This window comes from Ziziphus jujuba, chromosome 1 (genome assembly GCF_031755915.1).
Source record: "Ziziphus jujuba cultivar Dongzao chromosome 1, ASM3175591v1".
Lineage (NCBI taxonomy): Eukaryota > Viridiplantae > Streptophyta > Magnoliopsida > Rosales > Rhamnaceae > Ziziphus > Ziziphus jujuba.
In genome coordinates, this window is record NC_083379.1 from 11,799,616 (window position 1) to 11,825,000 (window position 25,385).

General features: G+C 34.0%; 3 protein-coding genes across 9 annotated transcripts in view; 1 reads left to right on the forward strand and 2 right to left on the reverse strand.

Annotated features, from left to right (window-relative positions):
• Nucleotides 1–5,106: 5,106 nt before the first annotated feature.
• LOC107417467 (uncharacterized protein At4g26450) lies at nucleotides 5,107–10,817 on the reverse strand. 5 transcript variants are annotated; one of them, XR_003056321.3, is made up of 5 exons: nucleotides 8,192–10,817; nucleotides 7,801–7,987; nucleotides 7,479–7,557; nucleotides 6,592–6,685; nucleotides 5,107–5,419 (listed from the first exon to the last, which is right to left on the reverse strand). XR_003056321.3 is itself a non-coding variant. In XM_016026076.3 (5 exons), exons 1-4 carry the CDS (start codon nucleotides 10,225–10,227, stop codon nucleotides 6,630–6,632), a joined length of 2,334 nt encoding a protein of 777 aa, XP_015881562.2. In that variant the 5' UTR covers nucleotides 10,228–10,816; the 3' UTR covers nucleotides 5,107–5,419; nucleotides 6,592–6,629. The 5 variants fall into 5 exon arrangements, 3 of the variants coding, with proteins under 3 accessions (XP_015881562.2, XP_015881570.2, XP_024930437.2); XM_016026076.3 differs by having other exon boundaries at nucleotides 7,503–7,557; nucleotides 8,192–10,816; XR_003056322.3 differs by lacking the exon at nucleotides 7,479–7,557.
• Nucleotides 10,818–11,982: 1,165 nt separating this feature from the next.
• On the forward strand, nucleotides 11,983–19,506 carry LOC107417192 (chloride channel protein CLC-f). Of its 2 annotated transcripts, XM_048467459.2 has the most exons (9): nucleotides 11,985–12,601; nucleotides 13,038–13,440; nucleotides 14,196–14,390; nucleotides 15,514–15,968; nucleotides 16,096–16,200; nucleotides 17,194–17,427; nucleotides 17,631–17,837; nucleotides 18,030–18,262; nucleotides 19,109–19,506. In XM_048467459.2, exons 1-9 carry the CDS (start codon nucleotides 12,224–12,226, stop codon nucleotides 19,188–19,190), a joined length of 2,292 nt encoding a protein of 763 aa, XP_048323416.2. In that variant the 5' UTR covers nucleotides 11,985–12,223; the 3' UTR covers nucleotides 19,191–19,506. The 2 variants fall into 2 exon arrangements, with proteins under 2 accessions (XP_048323418.2, XP_048323416.2); XM_048467461.2 differs by lacking the exon at nucleotides 19,109–19,506 and having other exon boundaries at nucleotides 11,983–12,601; nucleotides 17,631–17,835; nucleotides 18,030–18,219.
• Nucleotides 19,507–21,110: 1,604 nt separating this feature from the next.
• Nucleotides 21,111–25,385, reverse strand: part of LOC107417519 (probable WRKY transcription factor 2) — a 5,562-nt gene continuing 1,287 nt past the window's right edge. For both annotated transcript variants that reach the window (XM_016026128.4, XM_016026135.4), the window contains exons 2-6: nucleotides 24,558–25,062; nucleotides 23,296–23,484; nucleotides 22,191–23,068; nucleotides 21,938–22,096; nucleotides 21,111–21,838 (exon numbers count right to left, since the gene is read on the reverse strand). In XM_016026128.4, the coding sequence (XP_015881614.2) occupies nucleotides 21,247–21,838; nucleotides 21,938–22,096; nucleotides 22,191–23,068; nucleotides 23,296–23,484; nucleotides 24,558–25,016 (2,277 nt within the window). In that variant the 5' untranslated portion in view covers nucleotides 25,017–25,062 and the 3' untranslated portion in view covers nucleotides 21,111–21,246. The remainder of the gene's footprint in view (nucleotides 21,839–21,937; nucleotides 22,097–22,190; nucleotides 23,069–23,295; nucleotides 23,485–24,557; nucleotides 25,063–25,385) is intronic.

Sequence of the window (25,385 nt, forward strand, 5' to 3'; positions counted from 1 at the left end):
ATAAGAATATAAGAATAGAAAATAAAAATAAATAAAAAATTGAATGGAAAATTTTCATCCTATAACTCCAACTACATGTAATCGGGGCATTACACATCTAATATATATATATATGGTTATATCTGCATGCAAAAAAAAATAAAAAAATCTCGTTTATAAGATATTAATTGGTAATATTTTTTTACCACAGTGCTTAATTTTTCCATAGTCATTGTTTGCCTGCAAATTGGTTGCAATTTGTTCAACACGCACAGATCAGCTGGCAGAAAGAAGTATGATGCTATACAACAGATGCTGAGTTAGCAAGAGCAATCATGCATAAAAAATGAAGCTACTTGCTCTTCCTCTACACCACAACTTTTTTTCTGTTTTTTTCCAAAATGATGTGCTACGGGTACGTCGTAACGAAACCGATGTTTTTGTTTATAAAAATTCAACAAGAATTAAGAGATTAAGTAATACTACTACTTGAGATCAAAAAGGAAACTTATAGAAAAGCATAGAGAAACATAAATTAGTACAGATAAATATTCACCAGCTGTGCCCATGCCTCTGTTTTAAAAAAACATAAAAAATAAAAAGGAATTAAAAAAATAAAATAAAATAAAAAGGCTGTGCATGTCTCTGCACATAAAATATATGTAATAATCTAGAAAACGGCCGACTTATTTAGTTTAGTTAAGCAAAAATTATTTTTACATGATTCTTCTACAAATTTTTTGACACGTAATAAAATATAAATAAAAAAATTAAAATATTAAATTACTTTAATTATTTTAAATACATATTAATTAATTTTTATCATGTACTAAAAACTTTTAAAAAAAAATTATACAGAAACAATGATTTTTGTATTTTTTTCAAATTTAAAAATATCCATTTATTTAATGATTGTCTAATGTTTTGTTTACTTTTATTGATTCTAATTTACCTCTATTATTTTTTTAACTATTTATATATTGACATATGTATATATATATATAATTTATTATTTGTAATAATTTTTATTATTAAATTCTAAAACTTTATAAACATGGTCGCTAAATATATACTTGTATTATAATATTATATATATATATATTTTTTTTTTTGGGGAATAATAAAGATACCAATTAATATATCAAATAATTTATCAAAATACAAGTTTAATTTAAAAAAAAAAGGGCAAGTTTAATTATATTATTGGTTTATATTTTAGATTTTATTCTTTAAAGGATTTATTTATTCATAATTAGGATATATTAAGATTTCAGTTATTAAAATAAAAACACGATTTGGTACATATTTTTATAGATTAGTTTGCACCATTAGCATTAATTGTGCTAATATTCTATTCCATATAATTCCAATAATATAATCTAAATATTTTATGTAGTTACACGTCAAACATATATAACAGGACTTTGATATATATATATATATATATCTATAATATAACTAGGCTGATTCTATTTTTTTCTATGTAACAGGACTTTGATATATATATATATATATAACAGGACTGATTTTATATTTAAATAAAATTTATATATTTTTCTATATTAGGGTGTCTTTTGTTGAAGAACAGATGTTGTAATTTCATGAACTTGTTCAAAGCATGTGTATATAAATAAATAAATAAATATATGGCATTTCTTTTTTGATATTGTGTAAATAAACAAATAAATATATGGCATTTCTTTTTTGATATTCTGGACGAGTTTGATTTATTCTTTACCTCCATTATATTTATACAAATAGTCACATAAGATCATGGATCTTAGATTAAAAGTTAATGAATAAGATATTTATGTATATATGTATAATTTGACTCCAACCAAACTTGACCTGTTATTGATGTATGGACATCCCCTGTGGGTCACGAGCGTAGAAATACATACCCTAAGTATTAAAATAGTCAAAAAGATTGCGTTAGTATTTGATTGGTAGGGCATACTACTGTTCATCAATATTCTTGGTAAAGCCACCAGGGTATGGTAATGGTAATGGTAATGGTATCACAATTATTTATTTTTATCTTTTCTCCAACTATTCGATCAAGTATTTAAAATGAAAGAAATACCCATTATATAATGGGAATAGGAATATAAATATAATATTTTTGTATTTATATCCCTAATTAAAGAAGGGGGAATGAAAAGAGAAAATTTCCCAATCAAAAATAGTCATATATATATATATATAGTCTTAACAAAAATAAATAAATAAATAAATAAAAACAAAAATATATATATAGATTGTATTATATGTATGAGTGGCTTTGTTTTGTTTAAGAAAAATGGCACCGGGAAGGCTGTTTTTGGGCATACTAACAAGCTGTTTTCCGGAAGTATTCATGCATCTACACCCACAAAAAGGCGCAAACAAACAACAAGTTCATGGACACTCAAATTTTTGTTAGCAAGTGATATTATATTTATAATTTTGATACAGTAGAGATTTGACGAAAGATTTATAGAGAGGAACATATCATGTTAGGTGTCATACCAAAAAAAAAACAAAAGAAAAAATTGAATGAACCACTAATTGTAATTATTATTATTATTATGTTCCGCGCATATTTTGGTGCTCTTTTCTTATTAAGATTTTTTATTAAAAAAAAATCAAAACAAATACTTAAAAATGTGTACTATTTAGTTTAGGTGGATTGCCATACGGAAGCCATGTAGAATTTTATGGCATAGTCTAAATGTCTGTTCGGCAGCATAGTAATGCATGCCCAACATTACTAGTGATAACTGACTATATATATAATACTTCCAAATATATGGTAACAGGCATTAAGAGTTACCAAATTTTCGACTTTTTTTTTTTTTTTTTTTTTTTGTTTTTGGGGTCACTACTGTAATTTGTACCTTAGTTTTCGAAAAAAAAAACATTTATAATATATATATATATATATAATTGAGTTCCTATTTAACATTAGGAAATTTTTTTTTATCAATTTTTTAATAACATCAATTATATTATTAGTTTTTATTATCCTATATGGTTTATTTTATCCTAATAATATTTTGGAACTTCACTAAATTTATAAACTTATATTAGATCAATAATGCATTTGAAAATATAATTTAAAACTAATAAAAAAAAAGTTTTCAAATTAAAACTATCAGATTAAATTAATATAAGTTTAAATTGATCTATATAAATAAATTGTGTAGCCAGTGAATCTATAATTTTATTAAATAAACTATGCTTATAAGTGATAAGGATTATGACATCACATTAATTTTTTAGACTTAAATTCAAATAATTAAAAATTATCAATACATCCAAAAGGCTAAAAGGCAAGCACTTATCACATTAATATTTCGTTTAATTAAATAAGGATCCTTATGAGAGATAAAACTTTATATATAATGGTTTATGCATTAACGCATGTGCCATTTCTCCCACTCTCCCATCTCTCTTCTCAAACTTCCATAATCTCTCTTCTCCATGCAAATCTAAATTACCAACATTGTCTCTCTGCAATTCCAATGCAAATCTAATATATTAGATCATATATCTTAGAACTCAGGGTGAAGCTGTTTACCAATTAGAACATCTTATTTTAATTTGTTTATTTATTCCACTTCCAAGTTCCAAGTACAATATATAGGATTTCGTGAGTTGAGTTACTACTAGACTCACCACTTTCTATCTTTAGATTGTATAATGATTCCTTACATTTACAGCTCTCTATTATCTCCATTCCATTATATTTCCATAATTCATTCTCCAAGCCAAAATTAACACCACTCTAGTTCTTTAAAAAGACTTGGTTTTTATGGAAGTTAATTCTCTATCTGAATCTTTTTTCTAAGAAAAAATTATAGTAAGATTTGATTAAATAATAAGACATCTTAAACTGAAAGATGTGCATTAATTGTGAAAGAAAATGTTAAAAGGAGGATTCGATTTGAAAAAATAATGAGAAAGAAATAGTACTTTATTAGCGAAGGTGAATATATGGGCCTGTCCTATCTAGGAGTTGAAGATAGGTAGATCCTTATTCCATTGATTGAAATATATAGTCTTTTTTGATTTTTTTGGTTTTTGGTTAAAGGTGATGATTGAATTAACAAAGGAGTGTGACAAAATTGTACGTAAAAAATAAGATTAATAATAGTATTAATTGCTTAGTAAAATATTGAAGAACCAACTAATGTCGGCAAATATTGCATGCAAAATTGCTCCAATTTTCTATACAGTCCACAGAAATCACGGACTCGATATGTAATCTACACCTTGCACCAACTTTAATTAAAAATAATAATAATAATAATAATAATAATAATTTGTTGAGTCTCAATCTCACTTTCGCTCTCGCTCACCATCCACCCATGTCCTACACCATACTTCCATCATGCCTCCTCTTCTATCTTTAATTCTTCTTCTTCTAAAACTCTTCCATTCCTGCCAGCCACAACCTTTTACATTCATCTCAAAAATGCATTTTAAAGTTTCAATATAACTTAAAACCCACCTCTCTCAGCTGATACTAATATTTAAAAGAAACAAAAATAAAGAAAAAAAAAAAAAACCAAAAAACTTAAAAACCCCAGTTCATTCAGTTGCAATTTTGCTACTTGCAAGGAGTGGAAGTGGGGCCTTACTCTGCCCTTCCACACCCCAAACTCTGTAATGGAATTCAAGGGGGCCAAAAAATTAATAATAATAATAATAAAAACAAAAAGCAATAGTTTATAAAAACCCAAAAAATAAAATAAATAAATAAATAAAAAAAAGCTCAAAGGTTGCTCTCAAGCCAAGTCACAAATCAGAGGGAAAAGGAGATGAATGGGCGAGTCCAAATTTGGTGGGTCCAGCAGGGGATGGGAGGAATATCAGCCTCCCGTACCACTACAACTTGCCTTTGCCTTCCTTTTAACCTTAAATTCAGCTCTCTGGTCTCTTTCTTTCTTTCTGTTTTTTTTTTCTTTCTTTTTTTTTAATACATATATATATATATATAATATTTTTTTGGAATTCAAATTCTCCCTACTTTACAAGCCCACTCAAATGAAGCTCTCCAATGGGTTGACTGACATTCTCATGCACCCCAGTAGTTAAAGGACTTGAGGGATTAATTTGAAGTTACAACTTAATTTACTCCCACTGTTTGGTAATCAAATTCAATGATCAACGTAGCTGATAGAATCTGTTCTATAATGTTTAAAATTCTATTCAATGGGTTCTCAATTTCTTATTTTTCATTGTCACTTTCTTTTCCATTAAACTGTATAAACAAATCATCTACAAAACCCACAGGTACATAAGCAATTGGTAGACCAAGGCTTTGAGATATTTAAGTTCCATAATAAGTGTCTTAGCCATCTTCCGCACTGCCCACAAAATTCTATATTGCGAACTGCCCAATGCCAAACTGTCCCCCTTCTCTAACAATGAAAAGAGTCTTTTCCTGCAACGCCAACTACAAGTACAAAAGCTCTGAGTTACCATTTCTACAACAGTTAATTAACTACATAGGAAATCAATTATCATCACTTAGGCCTATTCTGACTAATGACATAGTAATATCTTTTATATATATATATATATATATACACACATCATGTTTTGTAGCTGATCATATTTCTCATAAACGTGCACATTAAAATGATCATTTAACTGGCAGACGGTCCATAATAGCACAATCAAAACTCAGCTCCAAGGGGCCATAACTCGATACAGATTTTATTTTGACTTTGATATATAAATTCTGCATTTCCCATCAAAACGAAAATCCAGTCGTTCATTATCAGTCAATCACATCCTATCCCCATTCCTATTCTATCTAACAGAATATTATGAGTGTCGTGGGCTGGTGAAGCAACTCACCAGAATTCCAGATTTATTTGAATGGACTATAAATAAGCAAAAAGAACATAAGCCAGCAAAGTACTACATATTCATGCATGAACAAATAGAGACCAATAGAAAAATGGAACATACAGGTAAAACACTTGATTACAACTTAATGTAACTTGCCAAATGCATAAAAACTTTTTAAGGACTATCATATAAAGTAAGCATCGCTTTAAGCACTGAAATCAATGTATTACATAGAGCTATTTCTAAATTAGCATATAATAAATAGTTCATCTGATTCTTGAAGTGTCCCTTTAGGTGAATCGCAAATCACAGTCGATAAATCTTTGATGGCTTAACTAAACTTTTTCTGTATATTAAACATGCACTCGCATATTGTCACTTACAGTGCGTAGTATCATTTCCAATACAAATTCAGTATTACATTTAGATGGCTTGGCTAAATTTGATAATGTCAGGCCAATCAGGATATAGAAACTAATGATGGATTCCTCATTCATATCTCCTAACTACCAGGAACATATATCTACTAAACAAAGTGAAAAGCCAAAAGAAGGGGTAAAAAAAGAAAAAAGAAAAAAGAAAAAAGAAAAAAAGAAAAAAAGAAAAAAAGAGGAAACAGAAGCACTTGATATATCTAAACTTCTGGCCAGCGAAGACATTTACTTGTAGCCTTTATAAGCAAATCAAATGAAAACCAAAGCATGTCTGCTTTTGGAAAAGATAATGTTTGCTACAGAAACCCCTTAAATCAATACTAATAACTCAGCATACCGAATTATATGTCTGAGAGATTTCTATTAGTAGCAGAGTCAAAATGGCTTCCCATACTCTTGCGGTGGCGGCTGCTCCCAGGGCCTCAGAAAGGCTACACATAATTTAAGAAGCAATTAGTTTAATGAAACAACACAAGGAGAAAACAAGAACAAAATGCAAGAAATTACAGAATAAAGGTAATAGAGTGATTCTTCAAACACAACAATAACGTATGGATATAGCAGAACTATATTAACTTAAATGTCCTAAATTCAAGTTCAACACTTGTACCCTTAGAAGTTCTAATTTGTGAAACTTCAGATTAGCCTTTCAATTTCTTCAACAGGATTTGAATGGAAATTGCAAATAACTTTATCATGATCGAGCTTTAATCAATGCACCTCCATTGAAGATGGAGCAAATAATAACGAGCAAAAAACAATGACATTTTCTGTCCCAACAAAAAAAGAAATATACCAATTTGCATTTGAAAGAATTACCTTAATCTACAGTATTTTTGTTCTTTTCCAGAATGCAAAATAATTTAATACCAGGGCAAACCTGTCCCCTTTATCAAAGGTAAAACCCCAATTTGGATCTCAGAAAAATTGAAGAAAGAAAGGTAAAGTTGTATAAAAGAATTGAGAAAGGAAGGCTTTTTAAGTCTTTTCCCTTCCCTTCGTCTCATCCTACAATCAAACAGGCACTGGGCAGTCATTTTGATTATTTTCAACAGAAATTGGTATATATGTTCCATCTAATTTCTGTAAAAAGAACCCCCCCCCCCAAAAAAAAAAAAAAAAAAATCATAAGAAAGGTGCATAACCATGATATATGTTTTAACAAGCATTCACCATCTTAGGCAGATCAACCACAGGTCCTAAAGCTTTTCTAAGAAAACAAACCATTAAATTAAAAATCTGGCATACTTAATGGTATTTCTCCCAAGGACATATATATTGAATCATCATCCGCAAGAGTCGCCTGAAAAAGTCAAACCAAAGACGGAAACATCAATTGAAGTTTAGGGGGGAAAAAAAAAACACTTGGCAATGCTTAAAGCAAACCATGCACTCAAGGAATTTAGAAACAGTTTATGAGATAGCAGCAGGAATGCAAGGAATATATATTCAACTAATGCAAGTAAACACGAATCAAATAATCATCTAGTTCTCAGGAGCTTAAATTAGACAAATACTTGTTGAATGAATAAGTCAATGGTGGTACCTCTCCATTGTGAAGACTAATGCCATTATGCATAGAATTAATGTCCTCCGGTACTGACGAACAATTTGGAAAATCATTTCCAAGCAACTCCATCATAAGCCCATAACCATCTTGAACGTCAGGAATATCACCAGTATTCTGAGTGTGGTTAGAAAAGCCCTCCAGACCACCGTATACAGTCTCTGTCCTGTATATACATCAACAAAAATACGACTCAATAGAAGTGACAAAGAAACATAACATCCACAAAATCTATACACTGCAGTTGACATGGTCAAAAAGTGCTCAAACTGATATCACAAAAGGCAAATTCATGCTTACGTTATTCGTGCATGTTTGAAAAATAAACTTTCAACTCATGAAGGAAGAATGGTGACTTAAATAAACTTACTTTCTCTCTGCAATACTTAAGTTCTTGTCTTCTGGGGCAGAATCATTTTCTAAATCTATGACTTCAATCTCTTTCCCATCAACTGGGAGTGGGCACCTACTATTCTCACCAGCTGCATTGGAGTTACTAATTGACAAGTCAATATCTAATGGTGCTGCTTCTCTTTTTATTTCAGAAAGAGTGGGGTAAATAATAATTGGATCACCATCATGGTTGTCATGTGTATCAGAAACTTCCATGAGATTAAGGTCACAGATCTTAAATGAACCTGGAAAAAGCTGCTTTTCTTGTGCATACTTGACACAGTGTTCACTTGCCTCTTTTGGGTACGAAGAATCATTTGCCACTCCACCATCATGATAAACGTCCATCATAGCTTTCTCATTGGACATAGCACCACCTTCCCGTAAACTGAGTTCCTTTTCATTCAAATTAGAAAGGCGGAAGCTCTCATCTGCCTCAATAACCGTGGAAGGAAGCAACACTCTTGATTTCTTGGTGGCCTCCTGCATATCTTTTTCTTCTAAAACTCGTTTCTCCCCTCTTTCCTTAACCATGGGGCCGCAACTTCCAAATCCAATCTGTCCCTGACTTGGTTCTTGATCACTGTGACACATAAAAGCTCTATCAGAGAAAGATAGAGATCGTAAGCAACCATTCTGTTCCATTGTATAAGCGGTATCTAATTCTTTCACATTTTCAGCAGCCCGGTCAGCCTGAGCTTTAATAATTTTGGGGTCGAGATGTCCTGAATCATGAGTTTCTTCCATTAGGACATCACCTGAGGAACCACCATGAGCAACTATAGTGGCCTCTTCCGAATCGTTTTCTAGTTCAGCGGTTGGAGGTGGATCAACCTTTGGGCTTTTAGAAGTCAAAGAAGAGCGGGTTCTGGTGGGAACCTTAGCAAATTTGCACAATGTTAGTAAATCAGTGCTAGTGTTGCCTGAGGGATCACTCTCCACGGCTTTATGCTGCTGAATGGACAATTCCTCATTCTGTTTCTCAGTTTTATCAATACCAGAAGAATCCTCAACCTTCCCATTCCCTCTAACATCTTCAGTTTCAATGGCACCGGTTTCCTCTCCGGTCCGGTTCGACGAGTCTTCCCATCCGCTAGAACTTGGCCTTGAGCCACTTCTGTCATCCAAAAACTGGTACTTTTCCAATTTATATTCTGAATCAGCTGCATCCTCACTTTTAGAAGCTAAATCATTCAAGCCAAACTTTTGCAACCCATTATTGCCAACATCTTTACTAACTTGCAGCTCATCACGCTGCCCAGAAAAATTTTCGCCATCATCATCAACAACAAACTCGGTGTCTGGCGAAACCCTACTAGGTCTATCAGGAAAAGAGCCACTCCTGCTATATTCTCGTTGTCCCCAGTCAGAACCATAACCTCTATAATTATTATTCCCTGCCCTCCTTCTTCCACCACCTCCTCCTTTGGCATGATTTCTAAACCCTACCGAGTTAAAGTCATCAAAAACAAACCTCCTCCTACCTGAACCGGTATCGGAAACTGCATTCCCAAGCCGGGCAAGAGCCGAAGTCCGGCCACCACCACCACCCTCCTGCGGAAGTTGAAGATTTTCTGTATCCTGCTGCCATAACTCTCCCACCTGCTGTTGCTGCTGCTTCTTGAAGCTTCCGTTCTGCCATTTCGAAGAAAGAACTGTGGAAGGCAACAATCCCTGGGAAACCAAATACTCGGCGGCGAGTCGACCTGCCTCCATAAAGATATCGGGTTTGCGAGGGAGAGGAGGAGCAGGTGGTGGCGGCGGCGGAGGAGGTGGTGGTTGTTGTTGAAAAGATTTGGGGTGGGAATGAGCTGCGTGAGGGTTTCGTCCAAAACCCCCACCACCACCACCACCGCGATTGAAATTGCGATAGTCTGAAGGAGAAGAAGAGTAGAAGCCACCATGGTTCCTTATAGAGGTTTCGGGTGAGATCCGAGAAGAACCTAAAACCATTCCGGTACCGGAACCCGACCTGTTATACCCATTTCCGGGGCTCCGATGCCGGGCATGCATGTTTCCGCGATTGGTTTCCGATTGAAACAAAAGCAAGGAATTTTCTTTGAATCCAAGCTGATAAGCAAGAAAAGGAAAAAAAAAAAAAAAAAAAAGGTTCTCTTTTGCTTTTCTCTTTTTTTCTTTTCTTGTATTTCGAAGCTTAAATTTTACGAAATTGAGCTAAAAAAAGAGAAAGTGAAGAACTATGCAATATATGGATCTGTAACCATCATCGTTATCGTCGTCGTCGTCGTCTTCTTAACCTCTCTTCCTTTGGGGGCGATTCACAGAATCATTGAGTCCGGTTACTATTTTACGTAATTTTTATTCCTCAAAAAAAAAAAAAAAAAAAAAAGAGAAAAGGGGAAAATCTTGTGCGTAAGATCAGCAACAGCTGAGACTCACAAGATGATGAAATTGAACGGTGATAATGAAAGGACAGTGAATTTTCCCAGTCTTACAGATCTTTGATGAATTAGATTCTTGCAGATCCGCCATAAAAATCTATCCCTAATTCTCTCTCTCTCTCTCTGCTTTCAATCAATTACCATCTCCTCCCACCATTTTTATTATTCTTTCTTTCTTTCTCTTTCTTCTTCCTGTTTACTTATTCTCAGGCAAAGCAGATAATTAACTAATTTTTAATTTACGTATTTCATTTTTATTACTAATTATTATATTATTTTTTACTTACGTATGTAAATTGTTTTCATACCAGCACACTTTACTTTTTCGTATTTTATTATCATTATTTTCTTTAAAAAGTTATAACACTTAAACATATGAACGATCAAAATTAATTAAAATCTCAAGTTTAATTAGTTGTCATAATAGCATAACATTCATTCTTTAAAAAATTCACTGTTCACTAGGCTTTACTATCAAAATATGTTCCTCTTTTTTTAAAAAAAAATAAAAATGTAAATAAAATAAAAACCATTAGATATGTGTGATTAAATAGTGGTCGGCTATAAAGCTAGAGTCAAAATAGTGAATACAGACCACGGGAAATGAAAATATTAGTTATAGACACATGAATATGAATAGCTAACATTCACTATCATCTTCCGCACAAAAAGTCAAAAAACCATATTTGATATACACACGTACCCTATAGTTGGTTTTTTAAAAAAATTTTCAGGGAAAAAAAAAAAATTGAAACCTGATTATATTATCTAACAATTCTCAATAAGCTATCCATAATAAAATAAAATTATAGCTCATCCATTATCTTAGATTATAATATTTATATTTGTATCATTAAAAATGTAAATTCTAATAAAACAATTGACTTTGCTACAACATGTTTAGGTAGAAACAAATGATCCTGTAATCTGGTTGACCATTTTCTCAATGCAGATGCATTATTTAGTGAGTGAAGAATAAGAAGAACTGGTGTGTGTATGTGTGTGTGTGTGTATATATATATATATATGTTGTTAGATCATGAAAATGCGTGAGGTTATTTACTTTGTATAACATTTACACCCATGTATAAAAAAAAAAAAAAATAATAAAAATCATAAATTCTGATATATCATTTCCATTCGTGAATACAAAAATCATACATTCTTAAAAAAAAATTTAAAAAAAAATGGTAAATGATTAAAAAAAAATATTTAGTTTTGTGCCGCTTTTATTTGTAACTCTCTTGGAAATATTAATATTTTGTACTAAAGAAATAAAGTTACAGTATATTATTTAATTATTTATATTTTAAATAAAGTCACCTCTGTTGTTGTATATTAATCAATGCAATTTTCTCATAAAAAGGAAATAATCATTCTCTTCCATATCTAATCCAAGTATTGTTTTTTGATCTCGTCTCGTCTCGTCTCGTCTCTAAAAAAACTGTATAAAACAGAAGTCTAAAACTGTTTCTCATATTCAGTGTGGATTCAAATCGTTTTCAGATATTTCAAAAGGCCCTAATAAATGCTTGGTTTCTGTTATGGTGTCCAAGGAAGAAGATAATGAAATTTGGCATTGAGATGAGATAGGAAGAAAGAAGAAGATGAAGATGGCAGTAGGCGAGGAATACAAGGAATCAGATCGTCTCCTGAGATCCAGTGATATAAGCTGTGACAATGCAGAACAAGAAGCTGACAGAGACTTAGAACAACAACAACAACAGCAACAGCAACCTCAACCTCCTGGTCATTCTCATTCCGATGATAGAGGTTTCTCATACTCTGCTCGCCGCCTCACCATCATCCCCAGGGTCAGGGACAGAGTAGTACTTTCCACACTCGATCCACCGCCTCCTCAGTCTTCTACTTCTCACCGAAACGATGAGCTCAGGGACAGCTCTCCTCCCGAATGGGCTTTGCTTCTTCTTGGCTGCCTTCTCGGCCTTGCTACCGGTCTTTTCGTCGCCGCTTTTAACCGCGGGGTATTTCATATTATGCTTTATCTTTCTTCTCTTATCAATCATATACATCCACCTGCTTTTGTTTGACTAGGAAAAAAAAATAGAGCCATAAGCAAAAAATTGAAAAAGAAAAAGAAAATCCCATTTTGGCAAGCAGAAAAACATCCGTTTTTGAGTTATAATGGTGTTTTTTTCATTTGTTATGGTTTTTGAATCGTATCAAAACCTGCCCATCATAGCTTAGTGTCTCTTTAAGCTGCCACAGTGTTAAATTTGCTACCTTTTTACTGTTCTTGTTTGTCTGTTATACCCATTATCTTATTTTTAGCCAATTTGTTTGGGGATGCAAATTTATTGAATTATTGCCGTTCCTGATACCCACACTTGGTCTTCTGAATTGCCCTTTTTTCTTCTTACTTTTTAAGTGGATTGACACCACAATGTAATGCTCATCTAGGTAGACGCCATACATGAAAAGGCCTGGGCTGGTATTCCAAAAAATGGAGCTTCGTGGTTTCGCATGCAGAGACTGTCTAACACTTGGTATAGGATACTTTTAACACCAGTTGCCGGTGGAATTATTGTTGGCTTTATGAATGGTCTGCTTGAAGTATTGGACCGGATAAAGCAGTCGACTTCGTCTCATAGACAGGGATTTCATTTGCTTTCTGGAGTCTTTCCCACCGTAAAAGCTATCCAGGCTGCTATTACTTTAGGAACTGGTTGTTCTTTGGGTCCTGAAGGCCCTAGTGTGGATATTGGAAAATCATGTGCCAGCGGATTTTCAATAATGATGGAAAACAACAGAGAAAGACGGATAGCCCTCGTTGCAGCAGGTGCAGCAGCAGGAATTTCTTCAGGTATCTGGAATTTCCCTTCTGCATATAACATATTATTTGCGTTTTACTAGTTAAAAGTCTTTCTAAATAATACTGTTCTTTTCAGTAAATATTTCTTTTAAAATATATATATACATATATATACATATATATATATATATAGAGAGAGAGAGAGAGCTAAAAAGATGTTAATGCACGATACTATGTGGTTATTCATTTATGTGCAATGAACAAACTGTTAAACTACTGACTCTATCTGTAGGCATAAGGATTATGACACTTCTGTGTAGTATTTTTGTTTGTTTTCAGTTTCTGTTGGGGTTGGGGGAATTGGGCGATACAGTCTATATATAGAAGCCAATGCACATTGGTTTAACTTTTCCTTAATAGGGATAAATGCAAAAAGTAGCTGTTCTTGAGATCATATCTAGTACCTTCCTGGTTTAATGAACAGTAGCACTGGAAGCAAATGGACGGTAGGAAATCTATTAATGGCTTATGCAGATTTGTTTCCAAGATAGAGCAGTTATGTTGGAGGAACTATTTCTGCAATTTGAGCGGCACGCTTCTTCTCGTGTCTATTGCTATTATTGTTCTTTTTCTTGTAATTTGTGTTCCTTGATCAAGGCTTCTATTCTTGCCTAGCTGAATTATCATGAGTCTTCAGTTTCCCTGTTAGTTCACTCTGTTAGGCATGTCCTAATTATAATTTTTCTTGCATATCTTTTCTTTTTGTTTTACAAATAAATGTGGCTTTTTTATGTTTTCTCCTTCAGGCTTTAATGCAGCAGTTGCTGGTTGTTTCTTTGCCATTGAAACTGTGTTAAGGCCTCTTCGTGCAGAAAATTCACCTCCGTTTACCACTGCAATGATTATACTGGCCTCTGTTATATCTTCAACAGTATCAAATGCTTTACTCGGGACAAAATCTGCTTTTATTGTGCCTACATATGATCTGAAATCTGCTGCTGGTATTTAGCCATGCCCATACTTTTTTTTTTGGTCTTTTTCTTTTTTCGCTTTCAATATTCTTTTCATGTATGAATCTATGTTTTTTTTTTTTTTTTTTTTTTTTTTTTTTTTTTTTTTTTTTGGCTAAATTAGAGCATGCACTTTTATAACTTTATCTACTGGAGATCTTTTATTATCTTTACTGAATTGAGGGTAAAGAACAGTTTTGAAACTGTTGAAGTACATGTTATCTGTCAACTTTTCTATATAGGGGGTTGTAGACATATGTAGTGTGTCCATTTTGCATAATTATCTATAGCCCCAAACTTTTGCAATTATTTTTGGAGTATTCTGAAATAGTATATTACCTCAATCATGGTTAATAATATAATTAGTTATCTAAAATGTGAATGATCTTTGTTTTTGGTATTTATTTATCAGTTACTGTTAGTAAGTGAACAAAGAGAAGGGAAAGAGAAAATGTAGTCTGACTTGACTTGAGAAAATAATCCACATTCTTTGGTATAAACAGAGGTTCCCTTAAAAGCAAGAATAAATTATCTACTTTGCACTTGAGATAACATGGCATACTTGTTTCTTTCTTACATACTATATGTTTGCTTACTGCAGAATTTATATATGAAATCCATATTGTGGCCATGCCTCTGTAACCTAAGCTATTGTTTCTATCACTTCTTTTCAACTGATAGAATATTTAGAAATATAAATGGAACATTAACGGCATTACTCATTTTGGAAAAATAAAATAAAAAATTAGTTGAGTTTATATATTAAGAATTGCTGAAGAATGCAATATACTGATCCCTTATCTGTCTCTTGGGAAACCTTAGACTGTTGCTCAAGTTAAACTTTTGAGCATGCTAAGTTTATCTTTGGTTCCCAACTTTCTGGCTTAATTTTGCATTTATAAGCTACTTTCTATTCATGTGAGCATGTGCAAATCACGTAATGCATTGATGTTTCTATCATGGGAATTGGAATAATGTGTGTGTTTGGGGAAATAAAACAAGTATCTCTATATGGATTAAATTGTCTTGCAAAAGATTTGGGAAGCTTGTGATGCATGCCTGTGGTGCATGTGTTATCTATTTATTTACAATATATTTCAATTTGTTGTTGCAGAACTACCTCTATACCTGATATTGGGCATGCTATGTGGTGCTGTAAGTGTAGCCTTCACTCGCTTGGTTGCTTGGTTCACGAACTCATTTGAGATTATCAAGGAAAAATTTGGCCTTCCTGCTCTTGTGTGCCCTGTTTTAGGTGGTTTTGGAGCTGGGATAATTGCTCTTAAGTATCCTGGAATACTCTACTGGGGTTTCACAAATGTTGAAGAAATCCTTCATACTGGGAAGACTGCTTCAGCTCGAGAAATCTGGCTCTTAACTCAACTAGCAGCTGCAAAAGTTGTTGCCACAGCTCTATGCAAGGGTTCTGGGCTCGTAGGTGGCCTGTATGCCCCAAGTTTGATGATTGGTGCTGCTGTTGGTGCTGTATTTGGGGGCTCAGCTGCAGAACTTATCAACTCAGCAATTCCAGGAAATGCTGCTGTTGCTGAGCCACAGGCATATGCACTTGTAGGGTTTTCCTTTATATCAGGCTTGTTTTGACCTTATACAGCTTTATTACTTTTTTCTTAGAGCATTAATTAAAATATATTTTGAGCCATTTTTCTCTGATTTAGGTACTTTCAAACTTATGCAGGTTGGAATGGCTGCTACTTTAGCTTCAGTTTGTTCAGTTCCCCTGACATCAGTTCTGCTTCTGTTTGAGCTGACAAAAGATTATAGAATATTGCTTCCACTGATGGTAATTGTTTTTCGATTTTGCTAAAGTATTATTATTATTATTATTCTTTATTCAAGCATAATGTGTCTAAAAAGGTAAAACGGTTTATCAATTTAGCTTGAAGAGCATCACTTTTTCAACTTTCTAATAGTTTATCTATTTAATGGTCAGTTTCATAGCAAGGGAAGGGGGGAATAAGGGAAGGAAAGGGTAGGGTAGGATTGATAGAGAAAGGGATATTTTCAATTGTTTGATGTGAAACAGCTCTTCCAGACTCACAAGTTTGACTCTGCACTTAATGGATTGGAAGATGCAACATTAGAGGAAAGCAAGAGACGCTGTATTTACATTTTATTCTTTCTAATATTCCCACAAAAATCATTTAAAGAATATGGATATAACTATAAGCTCGTTATTTGATACATATTTTAGCTCAACCAAACATGGTCTCCATTCCTTAGCATTTCTTCTGTCTCTATCTCTTCTTTGCATCATAATTTCCATTCTTCTATTCAAATGCAGTGTCAGAGTATTAATTTTTATCCTGACTTGAATTCTTTTCTAACGGGTGGCTGCCATCTACCTTAGCTTAAAAAGTTTACTTATATACTTTGTTTTGTGGTATGAATACCACTATGTTCTTTATGATGCATTCTAAAACTTCATACAGCTTTTTCTTCAGTATGATCAGACTGCTGATGTTTTTACTTATAATAGGCAATTGGCCGCCATTTTTTGGCCCATCAAAATGTATTGTGCTTTTAGAACTCCATAGAGAATGGTAATCTTTTGGCTGGTTCTCTTTTGAGTTTTTTGGTAACTCTTTTATAGATTATAATTTTCAATTTGTATTGGAAAAGAAATATAATCTGCTTGCAATATTTTTCTTGCATAACTTTGCTGTGCTGCTATTATTTGATTCGACTTTGATACATTTGATGCCATCGGATGTCTGGAAGCCCACATATCTTTAGTGCTAATTTCCTTTCCCAATATCTTGCTTTCTGCGAGTAGGGGGCTGTTGGATTGGCAATATGGGTTCCCTCTGTGACAAACCAGGCCAAGGAGACTGAAGCACCTGATACATGGAGTTCAGCCAGGGGTTACTCTTCTCTTTTGCCTGCTCATGGTAAAGATGAAGTCAGTTGGAGACAATTTGATGGTGGAGATGATTTAGAACTCTCTGCCGTGCATAACAATGCTGGTTTCGAAGATATTAGTGAAGATATGCTTTTGGAATATCTAAAGGTTCAATATCACCCTTACTTTCCAACTTTTATCAATATTTCCTTTCCTACCCCCTTCACTGTCCCAACTTTTTGATTGATCATATCAATTTCTTCCAGTACTTTCTTCGTCCATTTTGTAACTGAAGCTTTCTTTCTTTTTTCGTCACTAAAATTGCCCATCGGCCTTAATTCCTCAATTACAGATCTTTTCTTGTTCGTCAGGTTTCTCAAGCCATGTCTACAAACTGTGTGAAGGTTTCTCTTGCCACGACTTTGAATGAGGCAATCAAATGCTTGCATGACAACCAGCAGAACTGTGTGTTGGTGGTTGATGATGAAGACTTTCTGGAAGGAATACTAACGTATGGTGATGTTAGACGATATCTATCTAAGATATCTGGTGATCCATCTGACTCAAGATTTCAAGGTGTACGTGTAGTATTACACCCATCTTTCTATTCTGAATAATGATATGTAGCCTAACTTTGATTCCCATTAAGATGTCTGCATATTATTGACAATAATTTATCCTGATCAGTGTTCTTTCTGTCACAAGTTTCTCTATGTATTTACATTTTTGTTCTCCTTAACTCAATTGTATTTAACATTGAACTTTTACAGGTAAATGCTTGTCCTGTTTCATCTGTTTGTACCCGGGGGATTACCTATAGAGGGCAAGAGCGTGGGATTTTAACCTGTTATCCTGATACAAATTTAGCAATTGCCAAGGAGCTAATGGAGGCCAAGGGTATCAAGCAGTTGCCAGTAGTTAAGCATGGTAGAGAACGTCTAAAAGAAAGAAAGCGAAGAATTGTTGCTGTTCTTCATTATGATTCAATTTCGCAATGTCTCAGGTTTGGAGGGAAAAAAAAAAAAAAAAAAATTTCTCAGTTCATGGTTCTGTTAAATGATACTTGCATATCATTTCTTACTGTTAATTTGTGGTCCCTAAATTCAGTCCGTAATCTTGCTCCATCTCATTCCTCACTATTTCTCTCACACATAACAATAATGTAGCATGGTAAACAGCCTAAGTCACTTTTCTAGCTCTTACCAGGTAAACCATGAGACAAGAAAATAAAAACCTAGTTAATTCAGTTAAAAGTCAACATACATACATTACATATGCATATAAGAATTTTCTCTCGTCATATGAAAAACCTATAAATACCACAGTTTTTTGATGGAATTGTTGCCCATGTCTCTATAAAGATTCTTCTTAGATCTTAATTTCCCAGCACTTAGTGAGTTATGACCCCTATTACCGGACCAATAGGTAACTGATCAGCTGTCAGTATGTAGGTTACTATTGACAGATAGATGAATGGTTTTAACCATTTGTTTACTTGATCAATTTTTGCATCATCATATTTTTCTTGTTCTGTTGTGTTCTTCACATATCTTAGAGATGATCGAAAAGAATTATCGAACTATTAAATAACCAAGCCTCAATTAGTTGTCAGAAAAGCAAATTAATTGTATAAAACAAAAAACATAGCAGCATTATTTATCATTAAGCAAATCACATAACAGAACTTATCAGGTAAAACTAGCATCTGGTTTGATGTTACTCTGTAGGTCTCTCTTGTGGGTGACTTTAGAATTCTGGCCTTTGTTTCCTTTCGTTATCATTATTATTATTATTAGTATTATTATTGTTAAGTGATTTTGAAAGTTTATTTTGTTGTGTGTCTGTGCAGAGAGGAGATAAATCATCGAAAGTCGATCCAAGAGCACAGGAAGGAGATCGATCTCCAGGAAATTATTACAAATGGCCATTAGCGTACTGATAGCTGTATGACCGTGTCCAAGAATCTGAAATTAGAAAAAAGGACAAATCATTGCAATGGTCATTCATTTTTTTATCTTTCTTTTTCCCATTCATAGTTTGATTTAAGCCAAGAAAGTTGGTTGATAAAAATTGTATATCTTTTGGTCTTCTCCTCCACCCACCCCACCCCACACCCCCCCTTCTTTTTTTTTTTGGTTGATAATTTTTTTTATTCCTGTGTGTAATTTGGCAACTTTTGATGTTGTATATTGAAATTACTGTTCAAAATGGTAAAAAAAAATTTGACAAAAAATATGGTGTATTTTAATTTTATAAATTCATATTTGGAAAGCGAATGAGTGAGAAGACACAAAATTGAAATTGAAATTGACAGTTGAACCTAAAGTTAATGAATGGATTGGTTGCACCTTGCATGGTCATTTAACTGAAGGTCATCAATTTTGTGATTAAGGAAATATTGGGAATCATGAGTCGAATGAATTTGCTATTTAGCTGTCTATTTGTTACGTGTTAAGGTGAATCAAGTAAGGCTGATAATAGTAATGGTAATCAATTATCATAATGGTTGTTTGGGTGGCTGGATTTTCTTTCAATCCTGGAAAGGCAAGTTGCATTTTTGCCAAGTTTTGGCATTTTCTTTATGGCATAAAGCTGGCTTTGAGAATAACTTTCAGGAAAATTCAAGATGAGCTCGATTCATATGCTGTGGTCTAGAAATAAAATAAAATAAAATAAAATCATGTAACTATTACATGAATGATATGGCATGACAAGTTCCAAGCTGCTTATGGTTAACATTCAACAATTATTTTGAAGTGTCTGCATGACTATAAGTTATTGATTATTGGTAACAGTGATGACACTTCGCTACCATACTATGCAGACTATAAGTTGCTTTGTTTATTTTACATGTGATTATGCATGATAACATGGTGCAACACTCACTTGTAATAGAGATATATATATATATATATATATATTTTTTTTTTTCTAGTTGTAAAAAGATCATTGGTAACAGTGATGACATTTCTGCTACAATGGTACTCATAGTTTTTGAAAACGTGACAAAATTGCTGATATTTTTGCAAATTTCAGTCACAATTGCAGTTGCAGTATAGGATTTCATTTTATTATTATTATTATTATTATTATTGTTATTTCTTCTGATAAAGCTTTTAAAGGGACTTATCACTTGTTGAAAAGGGGTTGCAAAAAAAATTTTTTAAAAAAGAAAAAAGAAAAAAAAGGAAAAAAGATCTCTATGATTTCAAGAAGTAAAGCTAAAACTATTTAAGCAAAAAATGGATATGGATCGTATTGCAATGGGCATAATAAAGCTTCGAAGCAAAATAGTAGCCTCCATGACCATGCAAAAACTGAAGTTGATAGCTTGTTAGGCAGGTGATGGGTGTAAAGCAGCTTTTGGATGATATATATCCGGAAGGACTTTTTATTTGTTTAATGTTTTATTTTTAAAGTAGCGTTTAGATCATAATGCTCAAAATTAGGCCTGGTGGTGGGTTAGATTTTTGCAAGAAAGAAATCACTATCAGTCAATCACCACCATCAAAAACATATTATATATCATATGGCTTCAATTTCAAACAATCATCATTATTTTCAGCCCACCTGCATCAGCGTGTACCATAAGTTGCTAAAAGCGTCACTTTCCGTAAAACATAACATAATGCTGCTGCTAACATGGACAAGTTCACCAAAAAACACATACCTAATTTTGCACTGTCAAAAGCGAAAAATGAATATTCAACTTGGATAGTAGCTACTTGAAACATTTGGAAGAAAGTGTCAAAATCAAATCACCATATTACCAAATAAAAGGAAAATAAATAAATAAATTACTCAAAAAAATAATTAAAGAATCAAGAGGTGGATATAATAAAATGCCCACATTAACATAATATAATATGATATTTCATATATATATATATTAACGAAAATGTAAATACTTTCTACTATTTTTTTCTTTTTTTCTCCAAAGGGGGGAGAAAAAAAAAAAAAGAAAAAAAGATAAAAGGGAGAAAAATTTTACATCTGAGGACCAAGAGGAAGCCTACTCATAAATTGTTGGTATACTGAAGCATTGGACAAGTTTAAAGTAGGTTCTGATATGGGCTCCACCTTTGGTTCTCCTTTAGGAAACATGAAACCCATTTCATTCATATGGCGTTGTTGCTGTGCTAAGTATGGATGAACAGGCAGAACTGCAAGTTTAGGTTGGCCAGGTCCCAAACCTGCCATTGCCAGATTGGCCAGCCCAGCTTGATGGTTCATTTCAAAAGAGAAGCCCCCACCATGGGTTGGCCCCAGTTGCTGCTGCTGTTGCTGCTGTCTTGCACTTGCACTTGCAGGTAGGCTGAAGGAAGCCAGTGATGCAGCACCAGGCCTTTCAAATCTAGGCATTCCATTGTGAGCTTGTGAATGTGACGGCTCAGGGCGGTGAACGGAAGAAGCTTGAGCAGCAACATTACCAGAGTTGACGTGACTACTATTGCGAGCTGCAGGAACATCATGATTGTGCTTCCCTTCATATGTGGTGATCACAGACTTCAGGTCATGAGATGCCCTTTCTACATGCTTTCTCACTGTGCAACCTGCATTAGTGCACTTGTAGTAACTCCTGCAACCAAACAAATTGTTAAAATAAGTTTGGGTTCATCCTTATCACGCATGAGCATTTGGCAAACACAAAGCAAGTTTAAAAAGTGATAAAAGTTACCTTGGGTTAGGATTTCCTTTGACAACTTTCTGCCCATACTTGCGCCAACGATACCCATCATCAAGGATATCTACTTCACTGGTGGTCTGAACCACAACTCTGGGTTCACGAATGGCTCTGGTGGCTCCACTCATTTCTGTTGCATATGCTTCAATTTTCCTGAAATAGCAAATGTATACATGAACAAGGTTCAGTATTAATAATACTTAAAAGTGAGCATTCACTTCACAAAAAGGAAGAGGTAAGCAGTAACCTTCTTTTCGACTCCGATTCATCTTCCTCACCATCATAACCCAATGACACACTGCCATGTGTCCCCCGATCATCGTCATCTTCATCATTAGAGAAAGTAGATGAGGCGTCCACTGCATCACCTGATTCAAGTTGTGTACCATTCTGAGCCTGAAAAGAGGTGGACTGATTGCAGTATCCTGGGCCCATTGATGCCGATGAAGTCACCTCAAGGTTGTCATGCCTCCAATCAACAGTTGTTTTTTCTGTACTTGCCCAAACTGGGTCACCATCACCACCATTTTGTGGCCCACCACCAGCTTGTTCAGGGATATCTAATCGCATATCAATCAGGAGGTTAGATGAACCAAGAGCTGATCGTCTATTAGGAGGAGGTTTAGGGTGGTTATGGGTCCCTTTGTAGATAATCTCTGTTATATGTCCCTCATGAGATCTTTCTACTTTTTTCTTAACCTGACAATTTGGATGCGTGCATTTGTAATAACTTCGTGGATACTCACTTCCTTTCACTTGTTTCTGCCCATACTTCCTCCAATTATATCCATCTTCAGATGTTGTACCCCCACTACCACCAGCAATAGAATCTCCACCTCTTTGATCTCCTTCTTCATCTGGTTGCTCATCAAGAGGTGGAGAATGTTCCGTATTTCCACCAACATTATCCATTGCCTTTTCATCTGCTGCACCTGCAGCTGCTGGGATAGTATTAGTTCCACTGTCTTTGTCAACAGATGACTTAGAGAAATCTGCCTGCAGCTGGAGGTTGTTTTTCTTCTGGTTTTGAACTTCCGTTGGTTCCATACTTTGGGGAGAATTTTCCGACTGAACTGACATCTCGATGTTGGGAAAGGATGGCTGAGGAATACCAACTGAAGTCATCTGAAGATAAAAGGCAAATATAACTTATCAGAGAGAATAGAAAATATGCCTTTTAATGGAAAATTGAAAGTGGGTAATTCCTCACTCAATTATCAGTATGCATACTTTATTCAACACATCAGGGGCTACAAGCAATATGCATGTAAGAACATTTTTCTCTTCAAACCAAAAATTATGTTTTCAATATTAATATAACTAGAAAGACAAACAATTGAAGGTATATTTACTTTGCTTCTTGCACCAAGAAAGAAAGTGGAGCCAGATTCAGCAATAGGCTTGAAAGCAAAAGATGAGCCGTTGATGTCCTCAAAGAAACTATCTCTAGTTTTATCAGGGGTCTCAAATATCAGTGTGGGATTCCTGTTATTACCATTTGCGATGAATGAAAATTTTCCAGTTGTTGGAGATGGCTGTGCCTGCAAAGACAGGTTCAAAGGAAAACTTTAGCATATGCCAAACAAACTGCAAGGCGATTACATTTCATATTGACATCAGTATCTCCCTCCTCAGCTAAAAGCAAAGACTTTAAACAGGAATGCAGTTTAGCAACTAACTTACATCCATGTGCTCATTACAAACCAAAAAGCCTCAAGCCTAAACACTCAATCATGATAATATACAACAAAATTTTCCTTGAATTTTTTCCTAGAGATGCTCCTAAGAGACAAATAGAAGGCATTTATATAATACGTTAAACACATTAATTCAGTAATGTTCTGTCAATACCATTACATATTAGTCTATAGGAGCATCAGAAACAGCAAAGTCCAGAAATTGGAATACGTCAAGCATTTACCTTTTCAATTGCTATCAGTAGATGTGAGGAAAAGCAATATCTTAGTAAAACATGGTTTTCCAATAATTTTCCAAGTTCCTTCTATCACACATAACAAACATTGGCTTATGAGTTTGCTGACTCTTTCTGTTTGACTTAATGCTATCAAAGTTTACCATACACCAATCAAGATGAGATGGTTATTTAGGAGCATTTGTCATGAGTACAATAGAACTTAATTATAAACTTTGTTTCAGCAGGTGGCCTAACATCATTGAAAGATTGATACAAAATAATTTAAAGTAAATTACACATCTTGCTTGAAATACACAACTGTGTTCTTTTGAGCTGAGACTAATGCTATGGATGCTTGAATAGAGTGCACAACGAGAAGATGCCTTTCCATATTCTGACTTAAACCACTAGCTTCAATGAAAAGAAGAAAGGATGTCTTTACAGATGGAACTAGAAGAAGCAGTTTATCTCAACTAGCTGAGGTAGCAGTCTGGCATTAGAGTTCGTTTTCCATCATCAAGGAACTATATCTTTCCCCTAATTCCTCCTATTCATAGCAAGCAATACTCTCTGACCTAATCTTAATACGATCTCCCTTTGAAAAAGTAAATTAGTGCACCCTATATCTGATCTGCTCCAAGAAGCAAGAAAAGTTAACTAAACTAAACAATGAAAAGATTTCCAAGACTTCATACTTACCAATGAATTTGAAAGGAAAACTGGAGAATCTAAGAGTGTAGTCGGGCTGAGACCAGGAGGTATTGTCAAGTAAGGAGACCGAACATCAGAAGTCAGAGAAAGGTCAGAAGATCTAATGCTTTCGGTATTCAACCTAGGAGCATTAAATCCAGCTCTCGCAGCAATCCTTTCCACAAGTCCTATGCGTGAATTTGATTTTTGTTCAGAATATGATCCTACTTCTGTCAACTGATTCCCAGAATCACTGTCTTGTGATGCATCTTTTATACTTGCATCTCTTGACACTGTATCTTCCCGAGGTCCTAGAAACAGTTCCTCAGTTTTATTAAAACCAGCAGGCTCCAAGATAGGCCTAGAGCCAACATTATCACCTAACATTGCAGAGAAAAACGCTCTTGGGCTTGGACTTGGCGGCAACCAATCTCCAATTATGGCAACATTATCATCAATGCCTGCCATGAAAATCAAACCTCCTGAACTACCGAGTTGCACCAATGTCAAACTCCTGAAAAATGTAGAGGTGAGATTAACTATAAAACCATGAAATTTTAGTATGGCAATTAAAATCGAAATTCAACAAACCAGAGATGCACTTTATGAGGTTTTTTAAGGTTGCAGAGGAAACACATGTACAGGAAAAGAAAATTTAACTCTACTGACATACTAAATATCCAATCATCTCCTTCAATTGAGATGAGCACTCTCTTCTATTGTTATTATTAATATTATTATTTTGGAGAAAAAAGCAACAGCCTGATAATGAAACCAGTTTTAATTATCTCTATTTTGGCTCAACTTTCTCACCAAACAAAAAACGCGGTATGAGTT